Consider the following 21098-nt stretch of genomic DNA (forward strand, 5'->3'; position numbering starts at 1 on the left):
GAGTCAGCTGAGTAATTTTTGATCTTTTAGCAGTCACACCCGACGTACTCGGCTTCTTAGCTTTTCCCTGCCACGTTGTTGCCATCTCCAAACGAATTTACAGCGCTTTTTATTAGAGGGGCAAGGTCCGTGAAACTCTTTTCTTTCAATTTGTTGCCGGGGCTTGAGGAGCTCCGCGATTAAGCTATCATCTTGCGTGCTCTAAGCCCTGTCCATCCGTTTGTTAATTCCTTCGAAGAAGTGCAATAAGTTCGTTAGGCATGATCTCCCCTTGCAGAAACCACGTTGGCTGGTTATCAGAAGTTCGTTTCTTTCAAAATGTTCATCGATGTTTTCTTTTATCAGTGTTTCAGCCATTTTCCCTGGAACCGAGGTCAAACTCATTGCAAATTTGCTGCAGTAGTTCCACAATTTCCTCCTTTAGTTCCTTCAGAACCCTTGGATGGATTCCATTCGGACCCGGGGATTTGTCAGTTTTTAATTTTCCTATCTGCCTGCATACGTCTTCAAGGCTCACTTCCATGGATGTTAATTTTTCTGCTTGATCTCCATTGAAGATCCCTGATGCTGCGTAAGCAGAGCAGGAAAATTTGCAAAGGTACTGGCTCTCTGGAGCTGAGTTGAAGTAGAAGGGGTGCCTGTGCCACCGAGGAGCAATGCTGCCTCTGCCACCGAGGAGCAACGAGAATCATTGTGACTGACTCTCGTTTGAGTTTGAACAGAGTTTTTGAGTATGAGAGGAGTGGGCGGAAATGCGTAGAGAAACATGTTCGTCCAGTTCAGAAGAAAGGCACCTGCTTCCAGATGGTAAGGAGAGTATAGTTTGGAGCAGAACTGGGGCACCTTGTGATTGTGGGGAGCTGCAAATAAGTCCACTTGTGGAGTGCCCCATTGAGCAAAGATTGGATGAAAAGCTGCAGAGTTGAGAGTCCATTTGTGAGGTTGTAGAATTCTGCTGAGGTTGTCTGCTAGGGAATTCTTCTCCCCTTGAATTTAGATGGCCTTTAAGAAAAGATTGCGAGCTGTTGTCCAAAGCCAGATTTTCTGTGCTTCCTGGAATAGGAGAGAGCCTGTACCTCTTTGCTTGTTTATGCAGTACATTGTTACTTGGTTGTCTGTGTGAAGGAGGAGGACTTGAAGGCATAATACATCGCTCTGAATTTTAGGAAATTGATGTGAAATTTCCATTCCCTGGTGGACCAATGATCCTGGGTTTGAAGGCTGTCCATATGTGCTCTCCAAGCATAAGGAGATGCGTCTGTCGTGATCACTTTGAGATGAGGAGGCAAGTGGAAAAGGAGACTTCTGGATAGATTGGAGGAGGTCATCCACCTTTGAAGTAACTGCAGAAGAGATGATGTGACTGAGATATGCTGTGAAAGACGATCTGTCGCTTGAGACCACTGGGAAGCAAGAGTCCACTGCGGAGTGCGAAGATGTAGCCTTGCCAGTGGTATGACATGCACTGTGGAAGCCATATGGCCAAGAAGAACCATCATACGTCTTGCAGAGAGGGTCAGAACAGTGAACATCTGCTGACAGAGGCTGAAGAGAGCAGACAGCTGATCTGGAGGGAGAAATGCTCTCATGAGAACAGTATCCAGAATAGCCCCAATGAACTGAAGGCGTTGAGACGGAATGAGGTTGGATTTGGGGAAACTGACTTCGAATCCCATAGCTTGAAGAAAGGTGATGGTCTGAGATGTTTCCAGAACTACGTCCTGAGTCGTAAAAGCTTTGATCAACCAGTCATCCAGGTAAGGAAAGATTTGAAGAATGTGGGATCAGAGAGATGCAGCCACTACAATCAGACACTTCATGAAGACTCGTAGAGAAGAAGCCAGGCCAAACGGAAGGACTTTGTACCGATAGTGACATTGATTCACTTGGAAGCGGAGATATTTTCGGGAAGCTCGATGAATTGGAATACGAGTATAGGCTTCCTTGAGATCCAAAGAACATAGCCAGTCATTCTGATCCAGCAGAGGATAAAGCAGGGTGAGGGAGAGCATCCGGAATTTCTCCTTGATGAGAAATATGTTGAGATCTCCGAGATCCAGAATGGGTCGCAGTCCTCCCGTCTTTTTGGGAATCAAGAAATAACAAGAGTAGAAATCCTGATGTTGTCGAGAGGAACTTCCTCGATGGCATTTAGGAGGAAGAGGGATTGAATCTCCTGAAGAAGAAGAGAAGACTGTGCATGATCCAAAATAGACTCTCTTGAGGATGATCCGGAGGCAAAGTATGAAAATGGAGAGCATACCCCTGTCGTATGATGTCTAGAACCCAAAGATCTGTGGTGATGAGCTCCCAATGATTGATGTAATGTTGAAGCCGTCCTCCGATCGGCTGTGGGAGAAGCTGAAGAATAGGAACGGTGGCTATGCTCCTGAGAAACACGTCAAGAAGGCTGTGTAGGCTTTTGCTGCATAGCCTGTTGCTGTTTAGGTTGTTAACATGATTGTTGCTTCTGCTTCCTAGGCTGAGGAGGAGCAGATTTAATAATAATAATAACTTTATTTTTGTATACCGCAATACCACAAAACAGTTCAGAGCGGTTTACAGGTTAAGAGACTGTACATTTACAGTGAAGTTACAGCAGTATAGCAGTACAATTTAGCAGTATACCTGCGCTGATAAGTATGAAACAGGTCGGAAAGCTCGAGGAGGTGGAGGCTTCTTTTTCGGCTTGATCAATGTGTCCCAACGGGTCTCATGGGCAGAGAGCTTCTGAGTGGCCGTGTCCATAGATGGGTCAAAAAGCTCCTCTCCCAGGCAGGGAGCGTTGGCCAACCGATCTTAGTGATTAACATCAAGCTCAGCAACACGAAGCCACGTCAAGCGTCACTTAGCCACCAACATGGCTGCTGCACATGAGGTGAGCTCAAAGGTGTCATAGGTAGTGCGGACCATATACTTCCGCAGTTGGAAAGTAGAAGCAATGAGCTGTTGGAAAGCTGGTGACTTGCGTGAGGGAATGTACTTTTGAAAAGCTGAAAATTGTTTTATTAGGAGTTTCAAATAAAACAAAAAATGAAAATTGTAATTTCCAGCTCGGTTGGCCAACATAAGACTTCTGATAAAGGCATTTGCCAAATTTGTCCATCGCCCTACCCTCTCTGCCAGGAGGGACAGAAATATAAACAATAGCTCCTGAAGACTTCTTTAATGTGGATTCTACTACCAAAGATTCATGAAGGAATTGAGGTTTTGCAAAACCTGGAAGAGGAACCACTCTGTACAAGGAGTCCAACTTTTTAGGAGCCACTGGAATAGAGAGAGGAGTTTCCAAATTCTTATAGAAAGTCTCTCTCAAGATGTCATGTAGTGGAAGCTTTAGCAGATCTTTAGGAAGAATGGAATGATCTTCAGTGGAATGGAAAGAGCGGAGAGAGGAACAGAGAAGGCAGTGCTAGCAGGGGAAGAGGCAAGAGCTAACTCCGCCCACCAGCCAAACTTCCCCCATAAAAGGGGACGAGCCAACGGCAGAGAGTCCACAGTGCAAGACTAGCCGAAGGGAGACTGTAGGAGCTGTACCTAGTCCTGAGCACATGGTAGAACAGTGAGCGGAGCAGAGAGTGTGCTAGCAGGAAGGAGCGGAGAGAGGAGCAGAGAAGGCGGTGCTAGCAGGGGAAGAGGCGAGAGCTAACACCGCCCACCTCCGACATCACCAGCCAAACTCCCCCCATAAAAGGGGACGAGCCAACGGCGCGCAGCCATTCGGCGAGCGGCAAAGGTGCTCGCCTTAGCGAGAGCGCCTTTGCGAAGAGCCTTTGCGAAGAGACTAATCTTTACCCTATTCTTTAAACTTTATGCTAAACTTTCACCCTAACCCTCAGGCAGACACCCTCTCAAATACCCTAATCTTTCAAACTCTCTCTCTGATCTTTCAATCTCTCATTCTGACTCACAGACAGATATTTCTTCTAACTCTCTAACTTACTCACTATCAGGCAGACCTCAGCTACAACTTGGCGCTTCTTGTTCTCCCTGCCATAACCATGTCTGCAATAAAGATCAACTGTTCGGTAACTGGGGGGAACCAGGGGGTGACCACGTTATGCGTGCAGAAGGAGGAGGACCCAGGACTGTGGGCAGAGGTCTCCGTGCAGACCGAGATCATCCCCCTCCCCCCTCCCTGTTCTCCACAGTCTCTACACAGACAGAGGAGGTCGACCAGCTAGACGGAGACATCATGCAGGAACTTAGGAGTCTCAGGGAGGAGGTGAAACGCCTGAGAAGCATCCAAGAGGATGAGGCCTACATTGACGGAGTCATCCAGGAGCTGTCCCAAATCACCGAGCTGGCCCAAGACATGTCCTCCCTCGAGACACCCAAATCACCAGCTTTGAAACCAACAATTGGGGTACAGGAGATGGCTGGAGACGCTGATTCCTGGCAGCTGGTGACCTCCTCCACGGGCAAACACCGGAGATCCCACCCCCCTCTTTCAATCTCTTCACCCTCTTCTTCTTTTTCTCACCAACAGGGCAGCTTTACATCCACACCACAACTCACCCTGAGGAACAGATTCCAGATCCTACAGGTAGAAGATGTCGACATGGAGGAGGAGCAGGAGGTAGTCCAACGCACGGCTCCAACTCCGGGGACAACTGATCGTCTCCTCCCAAAGAAGCGCAGAGTAACAGTCATTGGGGACTCTATGCTGAGGGGCACCGAAGGACCAATCTGCAGACCGGATATGCAGTCTAGGAAGGTTTGCTGTCTGCCTGGAGCCAGGGTCCGAGATGTCACCGCCTGTCTTGATAGACTTCTCAAGCCCCAAGATCACTTCCCCATGGTCCTCATCCACATTGGCACAAATGACACTGCTAAGAACACCCCGGAGAACATAACTAGAGACTTTGGAGCCCTGGGTGAGAGGCTGAAGCAGACAGGAGCACAGATGGTCTTCTCCTCGATCCTCCCAGTTAGAGGCAAAGGAAGTGCCAGGGATGAGCGTATACTGAGGACTAATGAGTGGCTTCAAGGATGGTGCCAGGAAATGAACTTCGGATTCCTGAACCATGGAGAGGCGTTGCAAGGACTTCAGGGACCAGACAGACTCCATCTGACCAGCAGGGGTAAGCACGTCTTTGGACACCGACTAGCCCGCCTGCTTCGTAGGACTTTAAACTAGGTAATTCGGGGGAGGGTACCCACTCAGATACAAGTGCAGTAAGGAACGATCCTGATGAGGTGAGTCGAAACTCCGATTCTAAGTTCAAAGTAAGTGCCCCCATTGCAAACAATACTCTAGGAGTCACACTACCCCAGGTGGGAAACTCCCCACATCAATAGTGAGCAAACTAATGGAAACTCTAATCAAACACCAATTAGATAAGATCCTGGATGTGGAGAATCTACGGGATCCCCGTCAACATGGATTTACCAAGGGGAAATCCTGCCAATCCAACTTGATCAGCTTCTTTGACTGGGTGACGGGGAAGCTTGATGTTGGAGAGTCCTTGGACATTGTATACTTGGACTTCAGCAAAGCATTTGATAGTATCCTACACCGCAGGTTGTTGTGCAAAATGAGTTCTATAGGATTAGGTGACACTTTGACAAAATGGGTTGGGGACTGGCTTGGTGGTAGGCTTCAGAAGGTGGTGGTGAACGGCACCCCCTCCGTAACGACGGCAGTGATCAGCGGAGTGCCGCAGGGCTCGGTCTTGGGCCCGATCCTTTTTAATATCTTTATAAGGGACTTGGCTGAGGGGCTTCGCGGTAAAATAACATTATTCGCCGATGACGCCAAACTGTGTAATATAACAAGCAAGAGCACAACGGACAATATGAAACACGACCTACTCCTATTGGAGCAATGGTCTAGGACCTGGCAACTGAGTTTCAATGCCAAGAAATGCAAAGTCATGCACCTTGGCAGTCAAAATCCATGCGAGACTTACACCCTAAATGGCAAGATCCTAGCAAGGACTGTTGCAGAATGGGACTTAGGGGTAATCATCAGTGAAGACATGAAGACTGCCAATCAATGGAGCGGGCTTCATCTAAGGCTAGGCAAATCATAGGATGTATACGTAGAAGTTTCGTCAGCCGCAAGCCTGAAGTCATTATGCCGTTGTATAGATCCATGGTGAGGCCCCATCTGGAATTCTGCGTACAATTCTGGAGGCTTCATTACCGCAAGGATGTACTGAGGCTTGAGTCAGTCCAGCGAATGGTTACCCGGATGGTCTCGGCACTCAAGGATCTCCCGAACGAAGAACGGCTGGATAAATTATGGCTATATTCACTCGAGGAACGCAGAGAGAGGGGAGACATGATCGAGACGTTCAAATACCTCACGGGCCGTATTAAGGTAGAAGAAGATATCTTCTTTTTCAAAGGTCCGACGGCAACAAGAGGACATCCATGGAAAATCAGGGGCGGGAAATTGCACGACGACACCAGGAAATACTTTTTCACCGAAAGAGTGGTTGATCGCTGGAATAGACTTCCACTTCAGGTGATGGAGGCAAGCAGTGTGCCTGATTTTAAGAAGAAATGGGATCGTCATGTGGGATCTCTGCACAGAGCTAAATAGGGGAGGGTCATTAGGGTGGGCAGACTAGATGGGCTGCGGCCCTAATCTGCCGTCTTTTTCTATGTTTCTATGACTTAGCAATCACGGAGAATGGAGGGTTATGTATGTTAATGCACACAGTTTAGGCAATAAAATTCTAGAATTAGAGACCGAAATAATGAATGCCGACCTTGACGTGGTGGCAATATCCGAAACTTGGTTCACAGACTCTCATGGGTGGGATATGGCTATACCGGGATACAACTTATTTCGTCAGGACAGAGAGGGAAAGTCAGGGGGAGGGGTGGCACTATACATTAAAGAAGATATCAAAACTACCAGAATCACAGATGTCAAGTACACCAGGGAATCCGTCTGAGTGAACCTGGCCAGAGGCAGGGAAAAAAGCCTGTATCTTGGTTTAGTATATAGAACTCCAAGACAACTGGAAGACAAAGACTCCGAATTAATTGAAGACAAATATCACTCTACGGGGATACGCTGTTCTGCTAGGGGACTTCAACATGCCTGATGCAGATAGGAACTCATACTCAGCAACAACCAGAGGCAGCAGGAGACTGTTAACATCCATAAAGGGAGCACGACTCAAACAAATGGTATTGGAACCCACTAGGGCCCAGGCGATCCTGGACCTGGTACTCACGAACGGGGATAGCGTCTCGAAGGTCTCGGTAGGAGATACGCTAGCCTCCAGCGACCACAACATGGTGTGGTTCTACCTCAGGAAAGGTTTCCCTAGATCAAACACGAAAACAAAAGTACTCAACTTCCGAGGCACTGACTTCGAACGTATGGGAAATTTCGTCCACCATACACTGCAGAACCAAGCTACGACCAATGATGTGGAAGCTATGTGGTCATCCCTGAAATCTACCATACATGAAGCGACAAGCCTCTACATTAAATCAGTACACAAACGGCGGAGAAACAACAAACCCCAATGGTACTCCGCAGAAATCTCGCACCTCGTCAAGGAGAAGAAAAAAGCATTTATTTCCTACAAACGAACGGAGACTAGGGAAGCTAAACTAGAACATAGGGCGAGGTCTGCAACAGTCAAAACGGCAGTCAGTGAGGCCAAACTTCGAGTGGAAGAGACTCTGGCAAAGAACTTGAAGAAAGGGGACAAATCCTTCTTCAGGTATATTAGTGATAGGAAAAAGAACACAGACGGGATAGTACGCCTTAGAAAACCAGATGGGAACTGCGCAGAATCAGATTCCGATAAAGCAGAACTACTGAATGAATACTTCTGGTCGGTCTTCACCTGCGAAGCACCGGTGCACGGTCCACAGTTGCAGGCAAGGCCCAGCGTGGAAGACCCGTTTCAGAATTTCGAGTTCACACCTGGCAACGTCTACTACGAATTGGCAAGACTCAAGGTGAACAAAGCCATGGGACCGGACAATCTACACCCCAGGGTGTTCAGTGAGCTGCGTGATGTCCTGGCAGAACCGCTATCAGGACTCTTCAATCTCTTCCTAAGTTCGGGGAGAGTCCCCATAGACTGGAAAACAGCTAACGTCGTTCCACTGCACAAAAAGGGTTGCAGGGCAGAGGCTGCAAACTACAGACCGGTGAATCTCACATCAATAGTATGCAAACTCATGGAAAACACTAATCAAACGTAAATTAGACGCAATCATGGATAAGGAGAATCTACGGGATCCCAGTCAACACGGATTCACCAAGGGTAGGTCCTGCCAATCCAATCTCATCAGCTTCTTTGACTGGGTAACAAAACAGTTAAGACTTGGGAGAATCCGTGGACGTCGTATACCTAGACTTCAGCAAAGCTTTCGATAGTGTCCCACATCGCAGGCTGTTGAGCAAGATGAAATCTATGGGGCTGGAAGAAACATTAACTACATGGGTCAATGACTGGCTGAGTGGCAGACTTCAGAGGGTGGTAGTTAACAGTACCCTCTCTAAAACATCGGAGGTGACCAGTGGAGTACCGCAGGGCTCAGTTTTGGGCCCGCTCCTTTTCAACATATTCATAGGTGACCTAACTCAGGGGCTTCAAGGTAAGGTAACGTTATTCGCTGACGACGCCAAACTATGCAATATAGTGAGAGATGGCAATTCACCCGATAGTATGACACAAGACCTACATTTGTTGGAGCTTTGGTCCTCGACCTGGCAGCTGGGCTTCAATGCTAAGAAATGCAAGATCATGCACCTCGGCAGCAGAAATCCATGCAGAACTTACACCGTGAATGGTGAGACCTTAGCTAGAACTTGAACAAAACGAGATTTGGGAGTGATCATCAGCGCAGACATGAAAACTGCTGATCATGTGGAGAAGGCTTCATTTAAGGCAAGACAGTTGTTAGGTTGCATCCGCAGGAGTTTCGTCAGCCAGAAGCCTTAAGTCATAATGCCATTATACAGAACCATGGTGAGGCCTCATTTGGAATACTGTGTGCAATTCTGGAGGCCACACTACCGAAAAGATGTGCTGAGAGTAGAGTCGGTGCAACGGATGGCCACCAGGATGGTCTCGGGGCTCAAGGATCTATCGTACGAGGAAAGGCTGAAAAATTTGCGGCTGTACTCATTCAAGGAACGTAGGGAGAGAGGAGACATGATCGAGACGTTTAAGTATATTACCGGCCATATCGAGATGGAAGAAGAGATTCTCTTTCTCAAAGGACCCTCAGCCACAAGAGGGCATCTGCTCAAACTCAGGGGCGGGAAATTTCATGGCGACACCAGGAAATATTTCTTCACCGAGAGAGTGGTTGATCCTTGGAACGAGCTCCCGGTGCAGGTGATCAAGGCAACCAGCGTGCAAGAATTTAAGAGCAAATGGGATGCCCATGTGGGATCCCTTAGAGGGTTAAGCCAAGGGAACCTGTCACCAGGAGTGGGATCCCTAGGATAGTAGACTTGGGGGTGGGTCAGTAGAGTGGGCAGACCTGATGGGCTATGGCCCTTATCTGCCGTCATCTTCTATGTTTCTATGTTTCAGTCATATGGCGAAGAAACCTGAAAAAGAGGACTGCTCCAAAGTAGGACCTTGCAGAGAATGTTGAGGTGAAGCTGAATCCAAAGAATCCTCATCATCAAAAGAGAGTGGTTCCTGCTCCAAGTCCCCCAATAAGTCCGAATCATGGATAAAAAGGGGACGGTGTCGAAGACCTGGTGTCGTAGCCTCAAGATGCTTAGTCTTACTAGTGGCCTTCCGGGGACGTACCGGAGTCGCCTCCCTGGATGTTTGCATCGAAGACGACTGGAGCCATGGAGTGGGATCGATCGACTCCTATGTCGATGGTCTCCGCACCAGTGGAGCATCAAATTGAGGTGCAGTCAGTGTCAAAATTTGCTCAGACTGTACCATCACCTGGAGAGCCGGTGTCGACCTGGCCTGGAGAGTCTGTGCCAACACGGCCATAAATTGAGTCAACACCAGCATTTGAAAATGCTCACCTAATTCCTCCCTAAGCAAAATGTCAATTTTCTGCTTAAGGAAGAGAAGCCAGTACTGCTGGCTTTTTCGCCAGTACCACTGGTGCAGCATTCCAGCACAGTGATGAGGAAGCTAATGTCGAGGCACTCACTGAGATTGGGACCAAGTGCTTATAGGACTTTTTCGAGGTCAGCATGACCTGACTCCCAGATGGGCGCTTATGGGACTCCCAGATGGGGTATGGAAAGGCTTCTTACCCAGCTTACCCACTGGAGGTTGCGACACTGGAGATGTCTCTGCCGGTGTCGATATACGCAATGTCATCTTGGTCGGCACTAACGGTGTCAGTAGCAATGTCGGCTCCCCCTCCATAGCGACACCGAACAGTCATTGCTGTTGAAGAAGGCGGTTTTTTGAAGTCCTCTTCTGAAGAGAACACCGGGAACAGGTTTCCAGAAGGTGCTCAGGCCCTAGACACTGAAGACACCAGCGATGTGGGTCAGTCAGAGATGGGCCGAGCACAGTGACTGCACTTTATAAATCCCGTCTGCGGGCGTGACATCGACGGGAATACCGCCTCGGCGAAATCGAAGCCAGAGGCCAAGGTGGTACAAGAGGCCCCACCAGGCCGAACCCACAAGAGAGAAACAAAAAGATTTTTCTTTTTTTTTTTTAACTGAAGGTAAACTAACTAAAGAAAAATAAAGAATAACACGAAAATGACTGAAAAGTCACTGACGCAAGAGCGGGAAGGCAAAAAAATTTTCAACAGCTATTGAGACGCGTATTCTTAGCTCCGCGGAAACTAAGAAACTGAGGGACCGCGCGCCTACGTTAGGTGGGAAGACACTTGCACGGTGCGGGATGATCGCAAACTTTCTAAAACTTAAAGTTCGGATTCACTTTTCAAGTGTCCGTACCAGGGCTCCATCGGCGACATCATCCATGTGCAGACGATACAAAGTTATCCAGAGTAGTGAAGATGCAGGAGGGCTGCAAAGATTTGCAACGTGACTTAAACACACTTGAGAAATGGGCCACGACATGGCAAATGAGATTCAACGTGGATAAGTGTAAGGTGATGCATGCCAGTAACAAAAATCTTATACATGAATACAGGATGTCCGGGGCTGTACTTGGAGAGATACCCAGGAGAGAGACATAGGAGTACTGGTCGACAAGTCGATGAAGCTGTCTGCGTAATGCACGGCGGCGGTGAAAAGGGCGAACAGAATGCTAGAAATGATTAAGAATGGGATCACGAATAGATCGGAAAAGGTTATCATGCCACTGTACCGGGCCATGGTATGCCCTCACCTGGAATACTGCATCCAACACTGGTCGCCGTATGTGAAGGAGGACACGGTACTACTCGAAAGGGTCCAGAGAAGAGCGACTAAAATGATAAAGGGGCTGGAGGAGTTGCCGTACAGCGAGAGATTAGAGAAACTGGGCCTCTTCTCCCTTGAAAAGAGGAGACTGAGGGGACATGATAGAAACATTTAGGATACTGAAATGAATAGACTTAGCAGATAAAGACAGGTTGTTTACCCTGTCCAAGGTAGGGAGAACGAGAGGGCACTCTCTAAAGTTGAAAGGGGATAGATTCCGTACAAACGTAAGGAAGTTCTTCTTCACCCAGAGAGGGGTAGAAAACTGGAACACTCTTCCGGAGGCTGTTATATGGGAAAACACCCTCCAGGGATTCAAGACAAAGTTAAACAAGCTCCTGCTAAACCGGAGCGTATGCAGGTAGGGCTGGTTTAAGTTAGGGCACTGGTCTTTGACCTGGGGGCAGCCACGTGAGTGGACTGTTGGGCGTGATGGACCACTGGTCTGACCCAGCAGCGGCATTTCTGATGTTCTTATGCTGCCTGCTTGTCCTGGGATAACATAATATACAGTCAAACGGGTTACAATTTGCCATACTGTACTTATAATACAATGTGTTCATCCTAACTCGACATATACAGAGTAGCTAGTTTCAGTATTCATTTCTTTTTAACCATACGGTGAAAGGCAAGGGAATTAGGTGAAGAGGTAAGTTTTTATTGCCTCCAGGACAAGGTTTGGGAACCACTGATGTAAAGAACAATATGATATGGGTCATGTTGTTTGCAATTACCTGGGGAAGTGGTTCACCTTCTGAAATTCCAATAAATTACGCATAAGATAAGGTTTTAGGTGTGTTCCTGTCCACATCAGGTGGAAGTCTGTGCTGTTGGGATGAACCTGTCAAGAGAGTGAGAGTGTGAAAGGAGAAAAAGAGATTAGGTTCTTACCTTGCTAATATCTTTTCCAGTAGATATGTGTGTGAACAAGTGGGTAGTCGCCCTATGGCCACAAGCCTTTGCAGAACGAATTCACTCCGGATTTTGTCTGTATTCCACTTACTTGGAAAAGAGACGGCTGAGGGGAGATATGATTGAATTCTACAAAATCCTGAGTGGAATAGAATGAGTACAAGTGGATCGATTTTTCATTCCATCAAAAATTACAAAAACTAGGAGACACTCGAAGTTACATGGAAAAAGTTTTAAAACCAATAGGAGGAAATTTGTTTTCACTCAGACAATAGTTAAGCTGTGGAACGCATTGCCAGAGGATATCATAAGAGTAGATAGTATAGCTGGTTTTAAGAAAGGTTTGGACAAGTTCCTGGAGGAAAAGTCCATAGTCCTTTATTGAGTTAGACATGGAGGAAGCCACTGCTTGCCCTGTATTGGTAGCATGGAATATTGGTACACCTTGGATTTTGGCCAGGTACTAGTGACCTGGATTGGCCACCGTGAGAACGGGCTACTGGGCTTGATGGACCATTGATCTGACCCAGTAAGGCTATTCTTATGTTCTTACTTTACTGAGAGCTCTACTGCCACCTACAGTTAGTCTCTAAGCAAGCAAGAGCTCAACTGAAATTAGGTGAAGCAGGGCTAGAGGAAAACTTCCCAAACTAATAAATAAGAACTATGAGCATTCAAACAGAGCAACAAACATGTCAGCAGAAGCATCAAAGGAGCTCAAATAGTAACCCCAAAGTAACCCCAAATAGTAAGCCCAAAGGGCTGACTGGCCTCCAAAGGACAGACTTGGAGAAGAGCATTCTTAAAGAGACAGTAAGCAGGCACAGGAAATAAATGATAGGGCAGGGGACCAGAATGATATACCTATCTACTGGAAAAGATATTATTAGCAAGGTAAGAACTTAATCTCTTCTTCCAGTGCAATAGGTGTGTCATTCTGGACAAGCAGGACATACAAAAGCAGTCCCAGAAATCTAGGGTGGGATGACTGCGCCAGCATGTACCACCAAAGGTAGAGTCCTCCCTTGCCGCCACATCCACTCTGTAAAACTTAGCAAAAGTACGTAGAGTGGACCAAGTCACTGCCCTACAAATCTCCGCTGGAAAGACTGCCCTAGCTTCTGCCCTTGACGAAGCTACACTTCTGGTTGCATGTACCTTCACAGAAACAAGAGACTGTTTCCCACAAACAATGTATGCTGATGAAACGGCCCTTCAGATCCACCTGGAAATTGTGGCCTTGGAAGTGGCGCACCTCACTTAGCTGGATTAGACAGCTCAAAAAGATAGTCAGAGAGCCTAAATTTGTTAGTGACCTCCAGATATTAAAGTAGTATTCTTATATCCAACTTCTTTAAAATCCAGTCCTGTTTCTTGGAACCTTTGGACTGGAACGCTGGCAATCAAACCTCCTGACTGACATGAAACGCCAAAACCACTTTCGGCAGGAAGGAAGGAAGGAATGGTACATAAAGAGACTCCAGTATCAGAGATCTTAAGGAAAGGCTCCCTACACAAAAGAGAGTTCTGAGACCTGTCTTGCTGAGGTCACAGCCACCAGAAAAACTGTCTTGAGCATCAAATCCATCAGCAACACTTCCTTCAGCGGATCGAATGGAGCTTGACTCAGGCCCTGCAGAACCACATTAAGATCCCATGAAGGAGATCTGATGCATAGTACAACCTTCAAAAATCTGGCTATGTCTGGATGAGACATCAGTGTAGTTCTTCAGTCTCAAGCTCTGGGGAAAAAAAAAAAAAAAAAGAGAGCCTGGCAACTTGGACCCAAAGAGAAGTCACTGTAAGTCCCTTGTCAAGGTTGTGCACTTGAAGTAAAATATAAAATGAATAAAGAATTTTTTTTAAAAAAAGGCTGGCTTGGATGAAAGCCAACACCACAGAAACCGGAGCTGAAAATGGCTCCACCTGTTCATGGGCACACCGCTGCTAGAAAGTCTGTCACGCCTTAGCATAGGCCGAGACTGTTGTTGTTTTCTTAGACTTGAAGAGAGTGGTAATAACCACTTCCAAGTACCCCTTATGCGCTAACGCTTCACGTTCAAGAGCCAAACCATAAGAGCAAAACTATCTGAATCCTCTATGAGTATGGCACCCTGGGAAAGAAGGTCTGGATGCACTTGTAGCCGGAATCAAGACCCATCCGAAGACACTCCAGACCTGCATACCACGGTCTGTGTGGCCAGTCTGGAGCTACCAGAATGACCTCCCCCTTATGACTTGTGATCCTTTGAAGGATTTGGCCTATCATGGACCAAGGAGGAAAGACACTCTGTGGCCACGGATGGACCAGAGAATCCAGACCTGTGCTCCCAGGCTCGTATCTTCGAATAAAGAACCTATCTGCCTTTTTGTTCTTTGCCATAGCCATAAGATTGAATTGTGGCCAAACCCAGTGATGAACAATAGCTTGGAATAATATCACCGACAGCATAGCTCTTCTGGATTCAAGGTCTGCTGAGAAAGTCGGCTTGGAGACTGTCCACTCCCGCTACGTGTGCTGCCAAGAGTGCCTGCAGATGAACTGAAAAGCAAGTGGGTTTCCAGACACAGATGGGCACTCTGTGAAAAGCAAGCAGGTTTCCAGATACAGATGGGTAATCTTGGTGCCCCCTTAGAAGTTGACATAGGCCACTGCTGTAGCATTGTCCGAGAAGACCTGGGACACCTAGCCTTTCAGAGTCTTCTGGAGTTTCAGCAGAGCCAGCCGAATGGCTCGAAGTTCCAGCCGGTTGATCGACTACTTCCTCTGGGTAGGTGATCAACGCCCTTGAATCAGCCGATGGTTGTAATGAGCTCCCAACCAAGGAGACTGGAGTCCATCATAACGACTACCCAGGATGCTATGTGGAGGGGCATGCCCTTTGTTAAGGTCTAAGAGCGGAGCCACCAGTCCATGCTAGTCCAGGCCTCCAGCATCCAAGACAGAAACTTCTGTAGAGTCTGCAGAGACCAACACATAAGTAATGCATGCTGAAGAGGACGTATGTGGGCCCTCGCCCAAGGAACCTCATCTATCGTGGCTACCATAGAACCTAGAACTTGAAAATAGTCCCATACTGACAGAGCTGCCTTGGTCAGGAGGCATGTTATCTGTGTGCAAAGCTTCTGTCTGCGTGAGTATGAAAGACAGACACAATCAGCAGCCGTGTTCAACAAGACCCCCAGGTACTCCAGGGATTGAGTCAGACAAATGGCTTTCTGTAATTCACAATCCAATTCCGGTCTTCCAGGATTCATATCAGCTGATCCATCGTGTGCATACCCTTGGTCAATGAGTGTGCCCAGATCAGCTAGTCATCCAGGTAGGGATGCACTTACAGCCCCAACTTTCCAAAGGTGGGCTGCCACCACCACCATCACTTGGGCCGAGAACTGGAACTTTCTTTGGTCTGGGAAAATGGGAATACTGAATTAGAAAGGCCATGAACTCTCCACTATGACATGAGTCATTGCTGATCTTAATAATCCCTCCACCCTCATATTAACTTGCCATAAGTCCTTCAAACTAATGTCCTTAGGTTCCTCAGGTGGGTTCTGCTCACTCCTATTACCTTCTAACAAGGAAATAGCTTTAGGCAATAAAGTAACTTGCAATTTTGAGGTACTTGGCGGTTTTGGAGATCCCTCTGAGGCTGCTATAGGTTCCGAGTTAGGTCCCATAGCTCCTGACATTGGTAGAGGGGGAAGAGTTCTATCGAGACTCAGCGATGCCCCTGATGTAGATAATGAGTCCTGAGTTATAGAGGCTGCTAATAATACAATCAGGTGGCGGTCCGTGGGGCCAGCCATAGCTGGGGTAGAACTTTTAGGTTTCATCTTCCTTTTACCCATGAAATAGTTATAAAGTAATTCTTACCCAAGCTCAAAGATTTTCCCGCAATCCACGTGACTCCAGGGGGCTCCCAAGGGACCAAACGTGCCCCTTAGAGCATACCCCTTGGCCGCACCCTGCGGCCATGTGCAGCAGCAGCAGTGCTCTTTAAACTGGAGGAGACGGACCTGGATGACGTCCACCACTATGACAGATTGAACCGTCTCCATGTGAAAACGCAGGACCCTGAGTGCTGCATTCATGTGAATAAGGTCCAGAATGGGTCTCCAGTCGTCGTAGCCTTTCTTTGGTACAATGAAGTATATGGAGTATTTGCTCAAGCATGAGTCTTCAGGCGGCAAAGGCTCTATAGCCTGAATGTCCAACAACCTTGGGTCACTTATTCTGGGCGCCCCAAGGGAGAGTCCACAAACCAATCTGTTAGAGGCTGAGCAAATTCCAGCTTGTCGCCACTCTGGATAAATAGCCAGAAACTAGCAGTCAGACAAATTCTGAGCCCATGCCTGCACAAAATCTGAGAGATGGCCCCCAATCTTGAGAGAGGATGCCCCTGACCTGGCATCATTGCATCTTCTTGGAAGAAGAAGCAGCTTGGGGAGCTTATTAACCCATAAAATCTCTGCCTGTCACTCTGGAAGAATCTCTGTGACACGCCTCCATAATACTGTCTAGATCAGTGGTCTCAAACTTGTGGCCTGGGGGCCTAATGCGGCCCGCCAGGTCCTATTTTGAGGCCCTCGGTATGTTTATCATAATCAGAAAAGTAAAATAAAACAGTTTCTTGATCATTGTCTCTTTAGCTATAAATGACAATATTATGATTAATACTTAGCCAAAAGGAAAAATTTATAAACTATAAAGAGTTTTCCCTCCTGCAAAATTGTCATTTCTTTAATAAGACATTAGCTATTTTTTCTGACGCCCTCCAAGTACAGTACCTACAAATCCCAAATGTGGTCCTGCAAAGGGTTGGAGTTGGGGACCACTTGCATATAGGAAGAAGAGATGCAATTAAGAGCCTTAGCCAATAGGGAGAGCAAGAGATAGTGGATGCTCTGGATGGGCAATTTGGCCTTTATCTGCCATCATGTTACAATGTTTTCTATAGATCATAAGTCACACAAATTGATATTCAAAGTTTCAAATACCAGAAAGTAAGAGCTAATACTCTTCAATACAGGACAGCGGAAGAGACCTCAGTGTTTCTCAGGAATATCCTGTGAAACTGTCTATGGCAATATATATATTGTCATAGAGAAATACATCCCTGGTCTCAACTATTTCCACTACCTTATCACTCTTCACTTTTACTTATATACTTATTATCACTCTTTTGATTTTCAAAATATTGTCGTATATTATCTTATGTAGAAGAGAAGAAGCACTTATCTTAATAATTTCTTCTGGTACTGTGAAATCACCGCAGAATGCAGTTTGCAAAAAAATAGCGGGATAGTGAACTATCTCGCTTAAAGAAGTCGGTCTCCTTTTCCAGAGTCAACCTCTTATTTTCAATGATATGTTTCTATAACCATAAAGCTCTATGACCTCACAATGCAGGTGTAAAGAGCCTTAGCCCACAGGAAGAGGAGATGCAAATGTTAAGAGTCTTAGCCAATAGGGAGAGGAGGAGATAGTGGATGCTGCAGATGAGTCATTTGGCCTTTATCTGCCATCATGTTACTATGTTTCTATATTACTTAGCCAAAAGGAAAGATTTATAAACTATAAAGAGTTTTACCTCATGCAAAATTGTCATTTCTTTAAAAAGAAATTAACTATTTTTTTCTGAGGCCCTCCAAATCCCTACAAATCCCAAATGTGGCCCTGCAAAGGGTTGGAGTTTGAGACCACTGGTCTAGATGGAGTCATGAAAATTAAAACAACCAGCGCCTTTAGATGCTCTGGGTCTGCTGTCAGGCAAGGATTTGGGACGATGATCCACTACACAGATCATGAGATCATAGAGTCCTTTCCTAAACAACAACTGCCCTTTGAAAGGGAGTCTACTAAGCGTTGTTTTGGAGGTGGAATCACCAGCCCATTGCCGGATCCATATTATCCTTTGGGCAGAAATTGAGTAAGCCAACACTTTACTCATCACACTAATTATGTCATAGAGAGCATCTGCCACAAAATCAACTCCTGATAAAAGGAGCTGGGATATGGGTTCATCACTCTTGTGATCTAGTGTTCGCAGTCTGATAAGACAGGCATGGGTCACAAAGGATGCTGCAGAGGCCACCTTGACTCTCAAAGATAATGCCTCAGTCTTTTGAGAACCACGTCAACTCAGTGATCTAGAAGTCTCTGCGGCATGACACAATTAATCATCAAATTTTATTGGCAAGATTGCAATCTTTAGGATCGCCGGGAAAGTTTTGCTGTGGTTTAAATCTTTACCTGCTTCCGTTATGCAAGATATTGCGTGCTTTAGGGGTTATGTTTTATCTGTATGCGGACGATATTCAATTTTTGATCCCCATTGAAAAATCTCAGGATGAAGCAGTTTCATATCTGAATGATTATTTTGATGTCATTCAGGAGTGGATGGCACAAAACCATCTAAAATTGAATGTTTCAAAAACTGATTATTTTAAGCCCTTGGGAAGAACTTGGCTTGCTCAAATCTGTTTAGCAGGGGAGGCCGTTGTTGTACATCCGCAATGTAGATATCTGGGAGTTATGTTAGATTCGCCCTTGTCTTTTAAAGCTCACATCAAGGGTTTGTTGGCGTCTCAGGCCTTCTTGAATGAGTTGGTGCAGGCCTGGACGGCCCGATGGCTTCAATATTTTAAGCATCAATTTTATCTACATGGTAATAAGGGTGGGCAGCTTTTAGATAACTTGGTGCGTGCTTCGGATGGCCCTTGGCGAGTGCTCCGAGTGATGGGCGAGGGAGTGGGACCAGTTTGTACCGATGAAGCGATTATGAAGGTTCTATCAAACACTACACATGATCAGGGGACCTGGAGATGCCGAGTGAGCTCTATCTAGATAATATTCCAACGCCTTGAGTGTCTGCTCATCATCAACAGATGCTAAAGCACAGTTACTTACCGTAACAGGTGTTATCCAGGGGCAGCAGGAAGATATTCTCACATATGAGTTTCTTAGTTTCCCAGGAGCTATATTGAGCATGATTAGAATCGCCGAGAGTCCACCGTCCTGATGCAGCTACATAGTAAAACGCCAGCTAGCTTCACGTTGGCGGGAGCGGACCAGCAAAGACAGCAAGAAAGAATTCCAGCATTTGAATAACCATCCCTGCCAGAGCTAAGACGGGATTCAGGTGGCTGACTTTTTTGCTCATTTACAATTGGGTCATTATGTGCGCTCTTTGGCAGTGTTGGGTCTACAGATGGGTTTGGGGAATAAGCTTCGTGCTTTTTTCAGTCAATTTGAAGAGGACAGCCTGTCTGTTTCTGCATTGCATCGGGCGTTGTGCTCTCTTGCTCTGCCTAGGGCGTGGGAGTCCTTATGCGCTCGCTGGGCTCTGGAGCTGGGCCTGTGTCCCAAGGATTTGGATATCAGCTGTCTTATTAAATGCATCCTGACCCTTTCTGTTTCGGCTAAACTCAGAGAATGTCAGTTTCGGGTGCTTCATCGCAGCTATTTTATGAGGGTTCAACTATTTCATTTTGATCTCGCATAATAAGCACAGTGCGAGAAATGTATGGGTGCTCCTAAGTCCTTTTTCCATGCTTTCTGGAGTTGTCCTGTAGTCCGGACTTTCTGGAGACGAGTGGTCCGCTATTTGGAACTTTTGTTAGGCCGTTCTATCCCTTTCCGGTTGTTGTTTTTTTTAGATAAATACGAGACTTACAAAATCATAAAGGGCATAGAGAAAGTAGAAAGGGACAGATTCTTCAAACTTTCAAAAATCACAAGAACGAGAGGGCATTCGGAAAAGTTGGAAGGGAACAGATTCAAAACCAATGCTAGGAAGTTTTTTTTCACCCAACGGGTGGTGGACACCTGGAATGCGCTTCCAGAGGGCGTGATAGGACAGAGTACGGTATTAGGGTTCAAGAAGGAATTGGACAGTTTTCTGAAGGAAAAGGGGATAGAGGGGTTAGATAGAGGACTACCACACAGGTCCTGGACCTGTTGGGCCGCCACGCAAGCGGACTGCTGGGCACGATGGACCTCTGGTCTGACCCAGCAGAGGCACTTCTTATGTTCTTATGTCTTCTTTTGGCTGCTACTTCTATATTTGAATATTTTGATTTCTTGTTGTGAGGGCAAAGGATAGGGGGTGAGGGGTTGGGTGGGAGTGGGATCTTGGGCTAGGGGGACCCTTGTTGTATAATTTCTTGAACCACTGTATCTCTAGTTGTAGTCATTGTTCCTCTTTCTGGTTTGTTCAATAAAAAATTGTTTCACCTAAAGCTCACATCAAGAGTGTGATTTCCAGGGTGTTTTTCAAGTTGCAGCTACTGAGGAGGCTGCAACTTTCGGACAGTTGTTAACGTTATTGATAACACCATTGTTGGTGGTAGATGTGTGGAACAGTCTCCCGGATGGAGTTAGAGACTGTGTCTGAATTCAAGAAGACATGGGATAGGCAGGTGGGATTTCTTAGAGAGAGGAAGAGATAATGGTTACTGAAGATGGGCAGACTAGATGGGCCATTTGGCCTTTATCTGCCATCATGTTTCTATCTTGTGCAGGTGAGCTCTGTCGCCAGGCCAAAGGGTAGAGCCAAAAATTGATAATGACTTTCCAGGATTTGAAACCTGAGAAACTTTCTGTAGTCTGGGAAAATTGTAATATGTAAGTAGGCTTCTTTCAGATCTAGCGAGGTTAGGAACCCTCCTGGAGATACCGCCACTATGACAGATTGAACCGTCTCCATGCAAAAGTGGGGAACTCTGAGCGCTGTATTTACATAAGGTCCAGAATATGTCTCCAATCATTGGAGCCTTTCTTTGGTACAATAAAGTATATGGAATATGTCTCTGTTGGTATATTTAGGCC

General features: G+C 46.5%; 1 protein-coding gene across 4 annotated transcripts in view; it reads right to left on the reverse strand.

The window, feature by feature from the left end:
* TTLL5 (tubulin tyrosine ligase like 5) overlaps positions 1–21098 on the reverse strand; it is a 602590-nt gene that overhangs the window by 525544 nt on the left and 55948 nt on the right. For 3 of the 4 annotated variants that reach the window (XM_033951293.1, XM_033951292.1, XM_033951290.1), the window contains exon 6: positions 12088–12194. The exons of the other annotated variant lie outside the window; for it this stretch is intronic. In XM_033951293.1, coding sequence (XP_033807184.1) covers positions 12088–12194 — 107 coding nt within the window. The remainder of the gene's footprint in view (positions 1–12087; positions 12195–21098) is intronic. 4 annotated transcript variants of the gene reach the window in all.

The sequence above is a fragment of the Geotrypetes seraphini genome, chromosome 7, assembly GCF_902459505.1.
Source record: "Geotrypetes seraphini chromosome 7, aGeoSer1.1, whole genome shotgun sequence".
Lineage (NCBI taxonomy): Eukaryota > Metazoa > Chordata > Amphibia > Gymnophiona > Dermophiidae > Geotrypetes > Geotrypetes seraphini.